Source organism: Canis lupus, chromosome 9, assembly GCF_003254725.2.
Source record: "Canis lupus dingo isolate Sandy chromosome 9, ASM325472v2, whole genome shotgun sequence".
NCBI classification, from domain to species: Eukaryota; Metazoa; Chordata; class Mammalia; order Carnivora; family Canidae; genus Canis; species Canis lupus.
Window position 1 is genome coordinate 45938970 of NC_064251.1, and position 19213 is coordinate 45958182.

The 19213-nt window shown below is 50.3% G+C and overlaps 1 protein-coding gene and 1 long non-coding RNA gene across 8 annotated transcripts in view; one reads left to right on the plus strand and one right to left on the minus strand.

Annotated features, from left to right (window-relative positions):
• The window catches only part of ABR (ABR activator of RhoGEF and GTPase), a 186369-nt gene that overhangs the window by 111730 nt on the left and 55426 nt on the right, over positions 1-19213 (plus strand). For 5 of the 6 annotated variants that reach the window (XM_049114256.1, XM_049114255.1, XM_025476217.3 and 2 more), the window contains 4 exons: positions 859-957; positions 8529-8714; positions 15219-15326; positions 17890-17950. In XM_049114256.1, coding sequence (XP_048970213.1) covers positions 859-957; positions 8529-8714; positions 15219-15326; positions 17890-17950 — 454 coding nt within the window. Of the gene's footprint in view, positions 1-858; positions 958-8528; positions 8715-14052; positions 14120-15218; positions 15327-17889; positions 17951-19213 lie in introns of those variants that run through there. The other variant, XM_049114258.1, reaches the window with a different exon arrangement.
• On the minus strand, positions 951-14931 carry LOC112677606 (uncharacterized). Of its 2 annotated transcripts, none has more exons than XR_003147096.3 (3): positions 14813-14931; positions 10760-10861; positions 951-5200 (listed from the first exon to the last, which is right to left on the minus strand). It is a non-coding gene; the product is annotated as an uncharacterized LOC112677606 (long non-coding RNA). The 2 variants fall into 2 exon arrangements; XR_007413049.1 differs by lacking the exon at positions 14813-14931 and adding an exon at positions 14031-14160.

The window sequence follows — 19213 nt, forward strand, 5'->3', positions numbered from 1 at the left end:
AGAAAGCCACAAGATGAGGCTCCTGTGGCCAGTTCATTGCATTCTCTGTATCCTCAGTTGGTACTACTTCGGGAGCCTCTTCCAGCCCCTGTTGGGTCTTCCCATGTGACCATGCCCTGCCTCTGTCATAGCTGATTTCCTTCCTTCCTTCCTTCCTTCCTTCCTTCCTTCCTTCCTTCCTTCCTTCCTTCCTTCCTTCCTTCCTTCCTTCCTTCCTTTTTTTTATAATTTTTTTATTTATGATAGTCACACAGAGAGAGAGAGAGGCAGAGACACAGGCAGAGGGAGAAGCAGGGAGCCTGATGTGGAACTCGATCCCGGGTCCCCAGGATCACGCCCTGGGCTGAAGGCGGCACTAAACGGCTGAGCCACCCAGGCTGCCCTATTTTTTTAAAAAGTAGGCTCCACACCCAGTGTGGAGCTCAACTCGGGGCTTGAACTCACGGCCCCAAGATCAAGATGTGAGCTGAGATCAAGAGTCCTCCGTTTAAACGACTGAGCCACCCAGGCACCCCTCTAATTTCTCTGGTCTGTATTCCCCCTGTTAAACTGCCCCCTACACATGAGGCCAGGTCCTTGGTTATCATGCTCACTGTTACAAGACTGAATAGGTGGATGGGTGGATAGCAAATAAGGAAATGTGGGAAAAAGAATGTAGGAGAGAAAGTAAGATGTTAGCAACAGAAATATGGGTGATTGTTTTTCCTTTTTTATTCTGTATTTTCCAAAGTATAATAAACATATCTGGCTTTTATTCCCTACAAAAGTGATAAAGAGAAAAAAGGCAAGAAAACAGGTCACTCGGGTTTTTAGCCTCCTTTTTCACGAGCTGTTGGCTCTTGGTTTGCTTTCATACAGGTGGAAGCAGGGAAAGGCCTGGAGATGAGGAAGCTGGTTCTCTCGGGGTTCCTGGCCAGTGAAGAGATCTACATTAACCAACTGGAAGCCTTGTTGCTGGTGAGTATATGCTCTGGCTTGCTGGTAGGTGTCATGCTCGAAAATTACTTTTGGGTTTGGGGAAGAAGGGGAACCTGGACCAGCAGAGTCTGGACCAGCAGTATTGCTCTGCTGACAGCTTGACATTGGGTGGCCAGGGTCATTGCCAGAAAGGGGCCTGTGCCTCTCAGCCTCAGCCCTCTGTTACCTGCCCTGGGAAAGGCGGGAGAAGCACAGCCAGGTTGGAGATGGCAAATGCTCATGGCCCATGACCACGCACAGGCATTACTAATCAATGGTGGTACTCTGTCCAGATGGGGACCCAGCATCCACCTCCACACTGCTCTGGGCAGTCTGCCAGTCTATCAAGCTGAGCCTTCTTTGGCATTCCCCTAGTCCCTCATCCCTGGGGTACAGAGCTGAGGCCATCCCAAGACCCCGTGGCAGGAAATGGGAAGTGGAAGGGTATCTGTGTCATTTGAGAAACACCATAGCTTCACCTCTGTGAAGGTGCCTCAGTTTCCTCCCACGATGGAGGCATTGTGAGACTCAGACTGGGAGGGAAATATTATTTATATTAGATAAAGGTATTACACAGGTGTAAGAAGTTTTTGCCTTTGAGGAAAGTGCTCCTTAGATGCAGCTAGATATAATAGAGTAACTGTGGCATGTAAAGTTCTTTCCCTTGGGTGTTTTGCAGTCTGAAACATAGGATGATATCAGTAAAAGGGAGAATAAGAAATGAGGATGTAGATGAGTAGAAACTCATTCTTACAAGAATTGTAAGACCTTTTTTCTTTTTAAGATTTTATTTATTTATTCATGAGAGACAGAGAGAGAGAGAGGCAGAGACACAGGCAGAGGGAGAAGCAGGCTCTCTGTAGAAGCCCGATGTGGGACTGTATCCTGGGCCCCAGGATCATGCCCTGAGTCAAAGGCAGATGCCCAACCGCTGAGCCACCCAGGAGTCCCTGTAAGATAGACCTTTATGTACTTGCTGTGGGATGTGAGATGTTGTCACCCAATGCCTGACTTGGCATTTATCACCCAAGGAATAGCTATCGAAATGTGCAGGTACTTTGGGGCACCTGGGTGGCTCAGTTGGTTAAGCATCCATCTCTTGATTTCAACTCAGGTCGTGATCTCAGAGTCGTGGGATCGAGCCCCATGTTTGCTTGTCCCTCTCCCTCTCCTCCTATCCCCCACTCACACTCTCTCTCTTTCAAATAAATAAATAAAATCTTTATTTAAAAAAGCAGATATTCTGTGACTGCCTGGGTTCAGTTTGTGGTAGCTCTCCCTGGGAATTTATTGGTAGGCACAGCAATGTTTTTCAAGTTATGGACAGTATAGCAGATAGACAAGGACTGCAGTCTGGGGCCAGAACTAGGGCAAGACTTGACTCTGCCATTAATCATAGACTCAGTGCACTGTTGTTCATACTCTGCATCTGAACCCATTAGTGTGTTATGAAATCAACATAAGTTGAACCAGTATTTTTTTTTAACTGAGAAAATATTAGTGTGCATCACACATAGTAAAAGTACTGTTTCACTTAACTTTGGGTTGTTTGTATACGTGTATGTATATGTATGTACTGGGCCACATTCTTTTTGTCCTTTTTGAAAACCACTGGCTTTGGGCAAGCCATGAGTAACCTCCTTGGGCCTCATTTTCCTCATCTGGAGATGAGAATAATCCTCTTACCTCCTCTCTCTCTTTGTCATGGGGCTGAGAAGATCAGATGATCCTTTGGGGGACCTAGTAAAAGCCTGGTACATAGGCACTCAGATTAGCTGAAGGAAGGAGGACAGGTAGAGGACCAGACACATGTGAAGGGCACCTCACAGACGGAGAATTGCCAGTGCAGAATGGGGGGGGGGGGGTGCGGCAAAGTAGTCCTCACTAAAAGGATGTGTGTTTGAAAGGAGTTCAGACAAAGGACCCAGACTGCGTGCCAGTGTCCCCCTTTGACAGCTCTTGCCCTTCAGCAGGTTAATGAACCCTGTGCAAGCCGCCCACCCTGAGATTAGCACTGTGTGCGTGGGGTTGTTGTAGGGACAAAATGAGTTTGTACATGAAGCTCTTAGAACGGAGACGAAGCCTTAGCTGGTGTTATTGTGTCCAGCGCTGGGAGAGACACATGTCGGGACCTGTTTCTGTCAACACACCCTTTCCCTGAAGGGAGGGGAGGCACGTCCTCAGCAGAGGCCAGCCACTCGCAGATTCCAACTTGTGCTCCCATCAGTCATTGGGCCTCATGTGAGTTTCCTTGTGTCCAGGCAAAGATAACATCAGATGTGAAGGCCAAGACACTCCCTCCCTGCCTCACCTTTCTAACAGCTCATGCCTCGAAGACAAACCCTGTGAGTCCTGAGGCATCCTGAGGTGACCCAGGGCACATCCTGCCTGTCCCCAGGAGGGAGGGGAGAGGCCAGGCCCAGGCCGGAACCTGGTCTGACCTAGTCTGCGCTGAAGGGCCCCAGGAAGAGGGGGCAGGACCCTCTACGGCCTCAACCTCAGATAATGAGCCTCAGAGATAAAGCATCAAGCCTCCCCGCCCTCTACTTGACCTGGGAGCCCTCCCCTCACAGCCCTTTAGTTGCTAAAGCCCTTTGCTCTTTGGGGGTGACCTGACCAAGGGGCGCAGGGAAAAAAATCGCTCCTCTCCGTGGCCCACTCCCAGATCTCCTACTCATTACCCAGCCCCCTGGCTCTGCTCCTACCGTGTTTGTGTGAGACTATTCTCAGCCTAACACTTCCTGATATGCAGATGGCTGGGTGTGTGTGGTGTGTGTACCCAAGACTGTGCATACACAGACGCAGCTGGAACCCACGCAAGAGCCTCTGTTCCTGTCCCCTGAACTGTTGGCTGGGGCCAGGTTTGGTAATCTGGAAACCTCCAGGTTCCTGGTTGGCTCAGATTACAAGCCAAGTGGGTCTGGGAGCCTGGGCTGAAATGGACGGTGGAGGAAGGGAGACAAACCAAGTGCCTGTCATTCTTCATCTCGCCAACTGTGGGGACTGTGGGAAGTGAGCTCAGGTGCTGCCTCTGGCCATTGCCTACAGCACCTCCCACCTCTGGGCCCCACTGGTTCTCCTCTCTCAGCTTCTTATTCTGACAGTTTGCTCTGGGGTTCTCAGGGCCCTTGTCTCTAAAATAGGTTAATGACGCTTCCCTCCCTGAGTTCTGGGAGGAGGAGCAACTGAGGTGATAGCAGCCTCCAGGCCTTCTGGGATAGGAGGTGGAGGAAGTCAGCTGATTTCTTTCTCCTGTTTTGAAGGGCAGGTTGCTGGGGGACAGAGTTGAGAGATGGTGGTGTGGAGCCCCACTATAAGTCAGAACCCACCTGGCCCATCTTCCTGAGAGGTATTTCATGGGAGACCGAGAGCCAGGCTTAGCTCCCAAGCCACTCAGTGATCCTCTCTTTTAAGAATTTAAGAATTTTAAGAATCCCTGGGATCCCTGGGTGGCTCAGAGGTTAAGCGTCTGCCTTCAGCCCAGGGCATGATCCTGGAGTCCCAGGATCAAGTCCTGAGATCTGAGTCCTGCATCAGGCTCCCTGCATGGAGCCTGCTTCTCCCTCTGCCTATGTCTCTCTGCCTTTCTCTCTCTGTGTGTCTCTCATGAATAAATAAATAAAATCTTAAAAAAAAGAATCCATTTACCTTCCAATAAAACAGAGAGCCAGGGGCTCACTCTGCTTTCTACAGCAGGATTTTGGGAGGAGGTAACAATATGCTAGATTTGGGCACAAGAATAGTGTTGGATCAAAGCTCAGTGTTGGGTTGCCTTGGCCTTTTAGCCGTCTGGACCTGAGGCCTGGATTCAGGGCTTCACCAGATAAAAGTAACTGTCTTCGGGGGTCTCTGGCTAGCCAGGGCTCACACACACCCAGCACTTGCCCTTCCCCCCACAGGTGAAATCAGGGCTGAGAGCAAAGGTCCCCAACCCTGTCCTGGGAACACTCTGATGGGCTGAGTACAGGCCCTGTCATGTGACCTGCTGCTGGTGAGCACCCATTTCTTCCTTTTTGTTGACAGAGTGGGAAGTTGAGGAGGAAGCAGAGCAGTTGGGTCTTATCTTTGCATAGGCGGCTGATGAGTGCTTCCCCAGCAGCTTCTGAGAAGTCCTGACCCTTTGGCTTCCCAGGACCATTCCCTTCCTAGGTCCTTTATTCCCCTGTCTGTGGGGATTGCACCCAGGCAGGAGCAAGAAGTAGTGGTTCTGGGACTCTGTGGTAACTTGTCCCTCCACTGGATCCTGGGTAGAAGGAAAAAGGAAGACTAGGACAGTGATCTTTTTTTTTTTTTTTTTTTTTTTTAACATTTTATTTATTTGAGAGAGAGAGAGAGAGCGAGCACAAGCACAAGCAGGGAATGGGGCAGAGGGAGAAGCAGACTCCTCACTGACCAGAGAGCCTGACATGGGGCTCCATCCCAGGACCCTTAGATCATGACCTGATCCGAAGGCAGACACTTGGCTGACTGAGTCACCCAGGTGCCCCCAGGACAGTGATCCTGAGGAACAGCTCTATATCCCTCACAGAGTGTTGGGAGCCCTGAAGCTGAGTGGGGCTGCACACCTGGGGTTGGGAGAACAGTGTTCCCTTTCTCTGGCTCCTGGTTCCTTCTGTTTCCCTGCCTGGTGTGCTTAGCCATGCCCTCTGCCTGCTCAGATCTCCCAACCTTCGAGGCCCTGTTCCTGTCACCTCCTCTGTGAAGCCCGCTGGGCTGTGCCAGCGGGACCACTTGGTTGGTATTTATAGTCCAAAATGGGTAATACCTTTCTGGCTTTGTCCACTAAATTGTTTCATTTGTGTTGGTTCAGTTTACTGAAATGGGTGATAATGTTCTCCAGAGCAAGAATCATGAGTCAGAAAAACAATCTAAAAAGAGAATTGTCCCCCCCATCACTCCCCTGCCTAAATCCCGCCAGGAAAAACCATGTCATTGCAGGGGCTTAAAAGCTGCATTCCTGGGGCAGCCCGGTGGCTTAGCGGTTTAACGCTGCCTTCAGCCGCCTTCAGCCCAGGGCTTGATCCTGGAGTCCTGGGATTGAGTCCCGTGTTGGGCTCCCTGCATGGAGCCCACTTCTCCCTCTGCCTGTGTCTCTGCCTCTCTCTCTCTCTCTGTCCTTCATGAATAAATAAATAAATAAAATCTTAAAAAAAAAAAAAGGCTGCATTCCTTTCCCCTGCCTGGTCTGGCCCCTACCCAGTCCTGCAGCCCTGCCTGGCCCCACACTTCCCCCTTGCCCTTGCCCACCACACACAGGCTCCCTGGCTTTTTCTAGCTCCTCTCTCTCAGCAAGCCTATGCCTATGCCTACCTTGGGACTGGTGTTGAGGAAGTCTGCCTGGAATACTGTCTTCTGCGCCCCCATGCTTCCATTTCAGGGTAAATGTTCCTTCACCACCCTGTCTTAGGAGGTTCCCTTCTTATTTCTTTCATTGCAGTTAGGTGTAATTAATGTATTTGACCATTTCCTTGTATTTTGTCTGTCTCTCCTAATGGATGGGAGGCTCCTCGGGGCAGGGATTGGATATGTGTTGTGAATCCATAAGTACCTGGTCTGGCTTCACATTAGGCACCTGGTGCACTATTTGTGGGGTGAATAATTATAATAGTAGCAGCTAACATTATTGACTGCCTTCTGTGTGCCAGGCACAAACTTGATATTTTATATAAATTATAGCTTTTGATCTTCCCATCAGTGTTCTTGAGAAGGTAATATTATACCAGTTTTACAGACAAGGCTGCTGAGGCCCAGATGCTAAGAGACGTGCCCACAGCTATTAAATGGCAGAGACTCAACCCCACACCTCCTGGCCTGCACCAAGTAAAGCCCCAGCCTACTTTTCAAACAAAGCCTGGATGTTAGGGTTGGTTGGTTCCAGCGCTAAGAGGGTCGGAAGGAGGGCTCTGCTTTTCCTTGCATTTATCATTGTTTCTGGACTTTTTAGATGTGGGAAGACGAGGGAGCTGAAAGTCAGAACACCATCTGGGTATTTGAGTAGATGGGCCTTCCTCTTACAGACAGACATGGCCCTGCCACCACCAGAGAGGCAGAAGGGACGAGACCTGGAGGCTTGGCTGGAGTTTGGCAGCTGTGGTGGCTTGAGCTGGTGGTCATTTCTCAGAGTGAGCCAGTGACAACTTTGGTCTCTATTGTCAGTGTTCCATCCAGTCCAGTACCGAGTTGCCCATTATCTGCTAGAATGCTTCTCTGGTTGGAAAACTCACTACCCAGTCCTGTGAGGTAATGGGGTACAGCCCTAGTGAGTCCACACCTGCCCCCATAACTTCTCCGTGCTGTTCCTGGGTCTCCATACTGACTCACTAAGTCAAAGGCCTCTTTCCACACAGCCCTTCAGCTAGATGAAGAACATCAACCATGTCTGACTTAGGCTTCTTTCTGCTGGGGAAACATGCCTGCCCCTCCTATACTTTCTCTAAATGGCAGGTGTCCTGGAGGGCCTCTGGAGTGTAGTCTAGGCATCTCTGGGGGCTTTGGGCCTGGGGAAGGCTAATCAAGGAGGAGATCCTTATCTTTTGATATCAGGTTTGTTTGTTTGTTTGTTTTTGCTTCAACTATGAATTTTAATAGCCTTTTTCCCCCTGATTATAAAATTAATATTTACTTGTTGTAGGTGATTTAGAAAATACAGAAAATCACACTAAAGAAAATGCACCCAGGTACCATTCTCCTAACAGTCCTACTATTGGGCATGAAGGTGATAGCTTCAGCTCCCTGCCAGTGTTAGGTAGTGGTCCTGAGTTACTTTTTTGCCACATCATGCACTCCACCTGCAGGCCCTGGCGCACCTTGGTGTAGATAAGCAGAGTCGACAGATAAGTTTCATCTTACATGTGAATGTCAGCATTGAGAAAGAGTCTGAGACAATGACCAGGCTCTGTGAGAAAGAGCATTATGATTGACTTAGAAATGTCTGCCATTAAAAAAAAAAAAAAAGAAATGTCTGCCATGGGTGTGGGAGGTAGGATGGTGGTATGTGTGCCATCTGCTTGCTCTCTATATACTAAATGAAGGGAACTTGAAATGTCAGTGCAGCTGAGATTGGTTTTGGGTCTCTTTGAGACTCTACCCTCAAATTCTAGAGCCATATTTTGTTTCTTGGAAGGAAATAGCTAAGGGTTTGAGTTCTCCCTTCCACTGATGTGGGACAATAGAGCTTATAACCCAGAGTCTGAGGCCATTGTGGAAGAAAGGCATGGACCCTGTTACACCAATAAGCGAATCCAGTATAAGCTAGGAGCCAGGGACTCCCTTGGGAGCCAAGGGCATGGGGGAAATGTGTCCTGGCATTGACCCTTGGGCCTGGGAGGGCTGCTAGACCAGGCCCTGGCTGTCAGGGTCCCCACCCCCCCCACCCCTTGCAGTGGGTCATGGCTTGTTGGGGCCTGTGACACCAGCTACTTGCTACAACCCACACTTCAAGTGCCCTACCCTCCGTGGCCTTGACTAGGCACAACTCCAGCTGCAGGAAGGGCTACTCCATGCCCTGGGCCTTCTGACCATTTGGTTTATTGCCTCTAACCTTCTCTCTCTCTCTTCCTCCTCATTCCCAGCCCATGAAACCCCTGAAGGCCACAGCCACCACCTCCCAGCCTGTGCTCACCATCCAACAGATCGAGACCATCTTCTACAAGATCCAGGACATCTATGAGATCCACAAGGAGTTCTATGACAACCTCTGCCCTAAGGTGCAGCAGTGGGACAGCCAGGTCACCATGGGCCACCTCTTCCAGAAGCTGGTGAGTCTTCCACTGAGGGAGGGTCCTTATCTGGTACCTCAGTGGAGCTGCTGGTGCTGGGGGACATCTAGTCTTCCCCAGTCCTCTTGGCCTCCTTGAAGGCCTGGGTTATTTCTGAGTCCTGGAGGAAAACCTGGGCTTCTGCTCTGTTGGTACCAGGGCCTAGTGTCTCAACTCCTGGCTTCCCACTAAAGTGAAGCCCTAAAGTACTTCTACGGATGTGAGAGGCCACATGCAGAGGTGCTCCTGGGAGGACACTGATTATCTCTCAAAGGGGGGCTCCAGGGCTGGAATGAAGGCTCAGCTGCTGGATTTCAGGTCGCCTGTCCCTCAGCTGACAGAGGGGCATGTGCCAGATGGGCAGGCAGGGATTGTTCTCTTGGAACACTGTGGGCATTTGCCATACTGCAGTGCTGCCCCTGAAATGAAGCAGTCAGGCTGGAGACAGGTCAGTAAACGATCCTCTCCTGAGGACCCTGGAGCAGAAATCACGAAGAGCTCAGTCCACCCACCATTACAGGGGAGGGAAAAGGTACAAGGAGGTAGAATGAATGTGCAAACATAGTGTTGGGAAAGGCTTTCGGAGGTCTTCCAGTTCCTAAGGCTTCTGTGACACCCTTTCTGAGACTGTCTCTGGGTGTATCCCCTTGAAGACCCCTAGGCAGACCCACAATGTCCCCAACCCCACTCTTCCCTGATCTTTCCCTGCCCATAACTTTGGCCTGCCCAGGGGACAGCAAGGAGACTGCCAGTCCATGGTGTTTGTTCTCTGGGTGTGAAGGGTGGTGGGCAGGGAGCAGTGCCTCTCCCTTACCTCCTCTGCAGTGGTGCGACTGATTGAATGGGCAGGCCTATACTTTCCTTATACTAGAGAAGACTCTTGCTTGGATACTCCTAGGGCTTCAAGCTCATAGCATGTTCAGAATGGAACTCACTATCTCAGAAGTTCTTTGCTCTTCCTGCCTCTTTCTCGGTGGGTGCTGCCATCATCCCATTCCTCATCCATCCACAACTCCCTTGGACTAGTCCTTGGCACCTCCCTTGTCCCATCCCTTTCCCCCATCCCTACTTCCAGAGGATGCTCACTGCCACCTACCTCTCCCCGACTGTCCAGGGCCCTCACCTCAGGAGCTGCTCCTGCCTTCAAGCCTGCCTCCCTGTGAGCCTCCCACCTCTACCTAGCAGCAGCAGAGAGTTATCTGAACAACTGACCACACCTCTCTTCTCCCCTACTTAGATCCCTTCAGTGGCTTCCCCTTGCCTGTTGGATAAATTCCAGGCTCAGAGAAATGGCTTATGAGACCCTTTGCATGCTGGCCTCTGTCCACCCTGGCCTCTGGCTATTGCCTCCCCTATCCTTATGCTGCCTGACACTGAACTTTCTATTTTCAGTTCCTGCAGCAGACACTCTTGACCTCTCTTTTCTTGCAGCTCTAGCTGCCTGAAATGTCCTTCCCTAACTGCTCCCAGCTTAGAAGTGACCTCTTTGGAGAAGCCTTCCCCCAACAACCTTTGAATGCAGCCCCATGCTTATCCCCTCAGTGAACATAGTAACTACCTGTCTCCCTAAAACCATAAGCTCTGGGAGAACAGACTATATTTTCTTCATCAGTAGACCCCAGAACCAGCCCAGTATTCAATACATGATTGAGTGAGTGCACCATGACCTTGACCTCTGTCACAAGGGAGAACTTGGAAGAGCGTTGATGGGGACATCACAGGGTCTGAGGTCTGTGTCCTGAGAGGCCAGCAGTGTTATAGGAACAGACATAGCTTCTAGAGCCACAGCCGACTTTGTTTTTTGTTTTTGTTTTAAGATTTACTTATTTATTTGAGAGTCAGAGAGCACGCATGCACACACACAGTGGGGGGGGGGGGGAGGAGTTGGGCAGAGGGAGAGAGACTCCCAAGCAGACTGCGCTGAATGGGGAGCCCAGTGTGGGGCTTGAAGTGCTGAGCGTGGAGCCCATTTGAACTTAAAGCAGGGTTTGATCCCAAAACCCTGAGATCATGACCTGAGCTAAAAGCAAGAGTCAAATGCTTACCTGACTACACCATCCAGGCATCCCATCCACAGCTCACATTGAATCCTGGCTCTGCCACAGATGAAACCTGTGGGTGCAATCTCTGTGACTCAGCTTCCTCATCTGTAAAAGAGAGGGTAATAATAGTATTTACCTCATTGAATTGTTGTGAGGACTAAGTCAGTTACTACCTTAAAAGTACTTGGAACAGGGCCCCGAAAAAGGAAATTAGTAAATACTCAATAGTCGGCCATTAGCATTATTGTTTTTACTATCACTACTGTCACCACCATCGTCTTTGTTATTCTTAGCAAGAGGTACCCCAGAAGTATTGCAGGGGACCCCACGCTCTTGGTTCCAGCACCCCAGAGTGCTTGCCCCCGTTCAGGGACAGTGAGTACCCAGTCATTACTCCGGGCCTGGTCCCAGGAGCCTGAGCTGATTGGCTTGGGGGACAGCCTGTCCTTGGCCCTCAGGAGGACAAAGCGAGCAAACCAGGGGGGTTTGGGGGCTGTCCCAGCTTCTCTTTGATACTCGGAAGCTGCTGTCACCAGGGTTCCCCATTCTGGTCTCAGCTCCACAGGCCTGGGTCATGAATTTGCTACCCTCCTTCCCTCCCCCAGCATTATGAACTGCTATCTGCGGCCCCTGGAGCTGCAGGCTTGGGAGAGCTGGGGTAGAGCCGGGCAGTCCAGGCATCTGGAGGTAGTTTATTTTCAGCTGGTCTCCATTACTGAGAAGGGAATTAGCATCTCTGCTATTTGTTTTATGAGATCACCCCAGTGCTAAGCTGCTGTTTCTAAGCAACCTCTACTTCCCAGTTAATGGCCCTGCAGGCCAGGCTTTTTAGGTTCTACAGATGGGGGTACATGGTGGAGATGGCAGTGCCAGGGATAGTCAGTAACCCCTTTATGCAGCCCTTCTGCCCAGGTGGCTTTGCTCTGACTCAGCCCCTGCTACTCCTTTAGGCCATGGGATGGGAGGATAGTGTTCCAACCTGGGCAGCCAGGGGGATGAGGAGAGAGCACATACCTGAGAGAAGGAAAGCAATGATTTTTACTTTGGTTTAGGAAGCAGCTGTCTAGCACCTTCCCTGTAGTTTGGGACACTGATGGGCCAGTACTCCCCCTGGAAAAGGAATTGAATTCATCCCTTCCTGCACTTCCCCCAAGATTTTTCTTTTTTGCAAAGTTTGGCCTGTCTGGGGTTGAGATGCACAGGACTCTGGCCTTGGCTTCCAGTTCTCATTTTTCCCTCTGGCTCTCCTGGCCCCCCCACCTGCCAGCTTCCTGCCACCTTCCTGCCACCTTCCACCTGCCCCACCTCTTTGGGATCTGGAGAAGCACAAAGATTCTGCAGAAAGCAGAGTGGTACAGGGTGGGTCTCAGGGGCAGCCCACTTTCCCCAGCACCTTGGTGGGATCCCAGGAGGAAGTCCCATAGCAGCTGAACCTCCTTGCTACTTCACTGCAAAATATTTAAATCAGAAATTCTAGAGAATAGGGATCCCTGGGTGGCACAGCGGTTTGGCGCCTGCCTTTGGCCCAGGGCAGGATCCTGGAGACCGGGGATCGAATCCCACGTCGGGCTCCCGGTGCATGGAGCCTGCTTCTCCCTCTGCCTGTGTCTCTGCCTCTCTCTCTCTCTCTGTGACTATCATAAATAAATAAAAATTAAAAAAAAAAAAGAAATTCTAGAGAATAAATGTAGCCAACAACTGTGCATTCATCTCTCAGAATTAACAGATGTTAACTCTGAAGATAGGCAGAAAGACTTTTTTTTTAATATCTTTTTTTAAGATTTTTATTTATTTATTCATGAGAGACAGAGAGAGAAGGCAGAGACACAGGCAGCGGGAGAAGCAGGCTCCCCACAGGGAGCCTGATGTGGGACTCAATCCAGGGACTCCGGGAACATGCCCTGGGCCTAAAGCAGGCACTCAACCTCTGAGCCACCCAGGTGTTATGGGCAGAAAGACTTTTTAATCAAGAAAACAAAGCATTGGGATCCCTGGGTGGCGCAGCAGTTTAGCACCTGCCTTTGGCCCAGGGCGTGATCCTGGAGACCCGGGATCGAATCCCACGTCGGGCTCCCTGCATGGAGCCTGCTTCTCCCTCTGCCTGTGTCTCTGCCTCTCTCTCTCTCTCTCTCTGTGATGACTATCATAAATAAATAAAATTAAAAAAAAAAAAGAAAGAAAGAAAACAAAGCATTATAGATGAAGTCCCTCTTTCCCTTCCCCTTGCCCTTCTGCTCAGCCTGGAAGCAGCTACAGGAATGAATTTGGTGTGTTGCCTTCTGGGCTGTGGTTTGTATTTTTATTATATATCTGTATCTTCTTACTGTATTACATGTACTTTTAAAATGTATATGTTTTATATATTTTGCAATTCCATCTACCTTTGGGAAGTTGTCAGTGTTACTACACACAGATCTAGTTCATTCATTTTAACTGTAGTGTGTGTATGGATTCTCCTGTTTGTGAGCATTTGTTACCAGCCTTTCCACAGGAGGAAGGATGAAGCAGTGATTACCCTTGCTCACATTTCCTTGGGTACACATGTGCAAGTTTCTCTAAAATGGTGCTTCCAGTAGAAATATAGTGTAAGCCACATATATAATTCTAAATTTTCTAATAGCCCTATACTTAAAAGTAAAAATAAACACATGAAATTAGTTTTAAGAATATATTTTATGGAACGCCTTGGTGGCTCAGTGGTTGAGCATCTGTCTTTGGGTCAGGGCATGACCCCCGAGTCCCAGGATCTAGTCCCACATCGGGCTTCCTGCATGGAGCCCTCTTCTCCCTCTGCCTATGTCTCTGCCCCACTGTATGTCTCTCATGAATAAATAAATAAAATCTTTTTTAAAAAAGAAAAAATATATTTTATTTTTATAAAAGAAAATGTATTAAGCCCAGTAGATCTAGAATATTTTCATTTCAACATGTAATCAATATTTTAAAATTAATAAGATAATTTACATTCTCTTTTATACTGTATCTAAGCCTTTGAAATCCAGTGTGTATTTTATACTTAGAGCACATCTTGGGGAGCCTAGGTGGCTCTGTCGGTTAAGCGTCTGATTTTTGATTTTGGCTCAGGTCATGATCTCAGTGTTGTGAGATTGAGCCCCCTTATCAGGCTCTGCTCTGGGTGTGGAGCCTGCTTAAGATTCTCTCTCTCCCTCTGCCCCTCCACCCCTTCTTAAAATATATATATAATATATTTATAATATATATAATATAGAATACATATAATATATTTATATATTATGTCCACGCAGACACTTACACCAAATCTCAATTTGGACTAGCCACATTTCAGGTGCTCACTGGACGCAAGTAGTGATTGACTCCTGTACTGGACAGCAGAGCTCTGAGGTTTGTATGTAGAAGTGGATTTGCTAAGTAGTAGGCCGAGCTGTGCATATTTTCAGCTTTATCAGTTATTGACAAATTACTGTCCAAATAACAGTACTAACACCCCCATGAGCAGTCTATAAAAGCTCTAATCCCCCTTCCTCCCTCATTCTTGCCAACCCTTGATATCATTAGACTTTTAAATCTTGGCCAGATTGATGGGGATGAAATAGTATCTCGTGGTCTTAATTCACATTTTTCCACCCTTTACTCTCCCAAGAGGAAATATATATGCAAAGCACAGAGAAGACTTTCCATAAATATTTGAGGAACTGAATTCATGAGCCTTGGTTTCCCCATTTGCAGAAAGGGGTGATGGTGTCTGTTCTGCCTCCCAGAGATGAGGTTTTGTGTGGTTGTTAAGTAGTGGAGAGCTTTTGTGTTAGGTCCAGAAGGACAGGCAAATGTATACTGAGGCAGGTCAAGTCTCTGGTTCCCTAAGAGGCAGAGGATATGAGGACAGGGACCAAGAGAGCCCAAGGAAAGTGGGGACCACACCATTTTTTAAAAAGTAATCTACACCCAACATGGGGCTCAAACCCACAACTCCAAGATCAAGAGTTGCATGCTCCACTGACTGAGCTGGCCAGGCACCCTGGAACTGCACCTTTAAATGCTGTGCCTTACATTCAGCATGGGGAATGGGGTACAGACCTGGCCATGCTTGCCCTCCCAGCTCCAGCTAATTCCAGAATATGAAAGACACGTGAGGCATTAAGGGGCTTCAAACCCTGAGAGACCTTTATGATGCTAAATAAAGCCAAATGCTGTAGAATTTCTCAAGTGCCAACAAAGGCCCTGCCCTGCTCTCCCCCAACCCCCCAGTGCCCTCTCCTTAACCTTATTGGCTGAGCTGGTTTCCATGGAAACTGTCAAGTTCAAAGGGATACTGTAGTATGTGTATCCAGCCTTTCCCCTCTGTTCGCACATAGCCCTTTGGAGCAAAGTTAGAGGTTCTGAGTGCAAGGGAGCTCCAGGAGCCCTGTTTACGCTTTCATCCATTCATTAATCCTGTCTCCCATCCCACTGCCCTCCTCCCTCTCTCCTCTTCTCCCTGCAGGCCAGCCAGCTTGGCGTGTACAAAGCATTTGTGGATAACTATAAAGTCGCTCTGGAGACAGCTGAGAAGTGCAGCCAGTCCAACAACCAATTCCAGAAGATCTCTGAGGTGGGCAGCTCCCTGCACAGCCCCTGACAACTTGGAGCCTTCCAGTCTTCTGGCCTGTTGCCAGTTAGGGAAACAGTTCCCCTGAGGGTAACACTTAGAGAGTAATGATTTGTTTGATTTTGTTATTCTATTTAGGTTACTCTTATTAAAACAGAGGAGACAAAAAAAAAAAAAAACAGGAGACAAAAAAGGGGAAAAAAAGCAGTATTCTCATGCACTGTGGTGACCTTGGGCAAGTCACTTCCCTTCTCTTGGCCTTATTTCCTTTCCCATCAAATGAGGTATCTGGATTCTTCAGCTCATCCCAAACTTGCTTGATAAGAACCACCAGGGGCACTGTTTAAAATGCAGATCTTCAGATACCTTCCCTCAAAATTTAATTTGGAGAGTTTGGGGTGGGACCCAGGAGTCTATATTTTTAACAAACTTCTTAGGCGATGGTGGTCTCTTAAGAGCTTTGCAGTCCCCCCGACAGAGAGAGGACTGGGGCCCTTTGTGTGGAGAAGCAGCACTAGCCCCTGCCGCTGCAGCCAAGCCTTCCTTCCACACTCTGGAAGGAAGCAGGGCAAAGATGCTAATGGCAGGGAGGAGCTCTAATATCCTTCAGGAGCACAGCCCAGCCTACCTCTTTGGTCAAAAGAATCTCTGTAAGCATCCCACCCCCGAAGCTGTTGGCCTCACAGCTCCAGCTCCAAGCTTGGGTCAAGAGAACCTCTGGTTCTAGGGAGGGGGAGCTCCTTCTGCAGTTTTGGAAATTCTGCCTTACAGGCCTCCTTGGACCTTTTGCATTCCCATATCCGCTCTGATGCTAGAAAAGTTGGTGAGATACGGGATTGTGTTTGTGAGACTCCTGGGGTTATGGGTTATACTCCAGCTTGGAATCAGCTGAAAGGCAGCATAAGAGTTGGACAGATGGAGATGAAAATACCAGCCTGATTATAAGTAAAAGGCAGATTGGAAAAATCTGGACTTGGATCTGTAGCCACATTGGGCTTGCTGGGCATCTATCAGAGATGGAAACGGGGAGCTAAGCTTAGTTTCTTCTCCCGGACCCAGCCAGCAAGTGAGTCACCCTCTGCCTAGGAGGACAGAGTTGGGTAGGGAAGTCCCTGTCTGTGGAGTCACAAGGTTAGAGAAATGGTGCTTCCCTTCCTTGCTCCCAGCCCTTCCTGGGAACAAACTGGATATGCCTGATTAACTGCTCAGGGGAGCAGAGAGTGGTGAGCCTCCTCTTAGCCTAGGCCCACTGCCCCTTCTTGGGTCAGCAGGAACCCCTGCACTCCTCCCCAAGTCCTTCTGGAAGCCTGCCATCCCCTTGGCCTGCTGCCAGGTGGCTTCTCACCCTGACTCATGTGCTCATGCTGGCGCTTCCTACTGGCACTTCCACTTAATTACTGCAATTAGGGCCCTTCTCTGCAGTGGAGCAATTTCCTACCTCTAGGCTACACTGAGGTGGGTGATGGGCATGGAGACAAATTTCCTGAAGCAGGGAATCCAGTCACCAGCCAGAGACACAGACCTGAGGAGCTGAGTAACCCCCTTCTTCCCACCCCACACCCATGTTCCATCCCTACGGGTTTTTTCTGTTGAGAAACAGCTTGAGGCAGGAGTAGGAAATGTGGAGCTCCCACTGCCTGGGCCTTCCTCACCTCCCTTCCAGGCAGAGCAGGCAACATCACCTGGGTTCCTGACCTTGGCCTCACCTCACCCTGGCCTCCCTGCTGACATTCCACTTGGAGGTGCCTGCAAGTGAGGATTGCATGACAGCTCCAGTTGCAGGCCATCGTGGTCTGTGGCCAAGGGCTAGAGCTGGAACCTCTCTCTAAAGGCAGAGAGAAGAGGATCAGATCAGCCATCCCTAGTTTCTTTCTAGCACTCATACCAGGTCACTTTGCTTAGGGTTCAAGGAGGGGTATTGCCTCTTCATTGCTTGCAATTTCCTCCCTGATGCTAGCACCCATGGTGTGGGGAGTGGCAGGTAGGGTTGGGGGCTGAGTGAAACCCTCTCGGTGTGGTAAGATATAGGTGAGACTGCCCTGTGGAGCTCAGTCTGCCCTGGGTGCACTGCCTCCCAGCTTGCCCCTGTGCAGATGGGCACAACCCCTTGCCCCTTATCCCCAGGGCTGCTCATGCCCTAAGGTGCAGGTACACCTGCTGTTTGTCCTCTCAAATCCCAGGTACCCCAGGCTGATGTGGACAGACCCGTAAATAGTGGCTGCTGCTGGGGGATCCAGCTCTTGGCCCCTCTCTGGAAGGCCCTCAGAGTCACCAGGGAGGGGCTTTAGGGGGTATGTCTGAAGACCACCAATGTTAAAGACTTCTCTGGCACCCAGAACCCCTCTTTCTTGCCTGCACCCAGCTTCAGTACTCCACAGGCTCCTGGAGATCATGAGTGTGGCAGAGGAAGTCGAGCTCATAAGTCAGGGAGAGACCTGTGCTTTGGAATTTGTCCTCCTATCTGCACTCTGGGTTTCAGAGCACTTCTTGCTGCTCTGTCCACATCAGGGGGATGGGGAGGCTCAGAGGGCAGGCCATGTAGTGATTCCTCCCCTCTGTTTGGCAGGAACTCAAAGTGAAAGGTCCCAAGGACTCCAAGGACAGCCATACATCAGTCACTATGGAAGGTACTCTGGGGACCGGGTTGGGTAACAGTCACCTTCCTTTGTCTGGTTTCTGTGGACTATAGTGCCCTGCTTGTGTGAGCATGTGCACGTGAGTGTGTGTGTGTGTGTGGTGCACAGACGCGAGGAATCCAGCCTCTGTCCCTCGGCAGCCAGCCAGCTACAAACGTGCTCCTCCTTAGGATGCCAGCAGGCAGCTCTCTCCCCTCCTCCCCTCCTCCTCCCCCCTCCCGTCTCTCCACGCACCTCCCCTCTGCGCCCCTCCCCCTTGCGAGAGGAGCACTCTGAAGCGGCTGCTTGATTCAGGCTGTGCAGCAGCAGCCGACAAGGTGGCTGAGTGGCCAGGCTGCTGATGGGAGCCTCCGAGCGATGGCCGCAAGCTCCTGCCGCTGGGACAGAGGCTGCCATGGAAATTCTTCTCATCATTCGCTTCTGCTGTAACTGCACCTATGGTAACCCAGGCCCCCCTCTCACGGAAGGTGGTGTAGCTTCCCACCTCTGGGGCTGGCTGGAGTGGGCTTATTTGTGGCTGGGGAGGTTGGGGGGGCAGCAGGGAAGGGGGGTGCAAGCGGCTGGATCTGTGTTTACCCCTGTTCTGGCCAGCATCCAGCCTGGAGTTGAAGTCTGGAGCCATCCCTGGGCAGGGTGGCTTGGAAATGGGGGGTGGGGGGGAATTGGGGAATGGGGGAATTGTGGCGTGGCTTAGGAGGGAGTAGGCAACTTCCTGGAGATGCTGTTAAGGAGAGAAAGTGACAGGGCTGTGCCTGCAGGTGTGGCAGCCCTGGGGCTGGAGGGGGGGTCAGCAGGGGCTGCCAAACAGTGGCATCTGGTCTGGGCAGCAGTGCCTCTGCCCAGGGGGGCTCCAGCTCCTGCTACAGGGACAAGTTGGGAGTTTCTTTGTTTCGGGGAGAGAAAAGAAGGGGTTGAGCCGCTAGGGTATTGTGTGCTCCGAGTGCACATGCTGCCTTCACAACATTCTCTCCTCAGAACTGTGGTGATGGGAGAACAGGGCCACGGTTGGGAGAGCAGGAGAGAACTGGGTTGTTCCCAGAGGGTGTTTCTAGCTAATGGAGACCCTCAAGCTGAGGTTCTGGTGCTTGGTGCATGCTGGTGGGAGAGGGGGGCGTGGCAGGCCGCTGCTCTGTGAAGGTCATGTACTCACCGGTCAGTGGAAGGGACCCAGAGCAGTCTCTGGGCAGCTTCTTCAGCAAGGGGGTCCTGGGACAGGCATGTGCCGTCAGCCGGCGCTTGCTCAGCCCCGGCCGA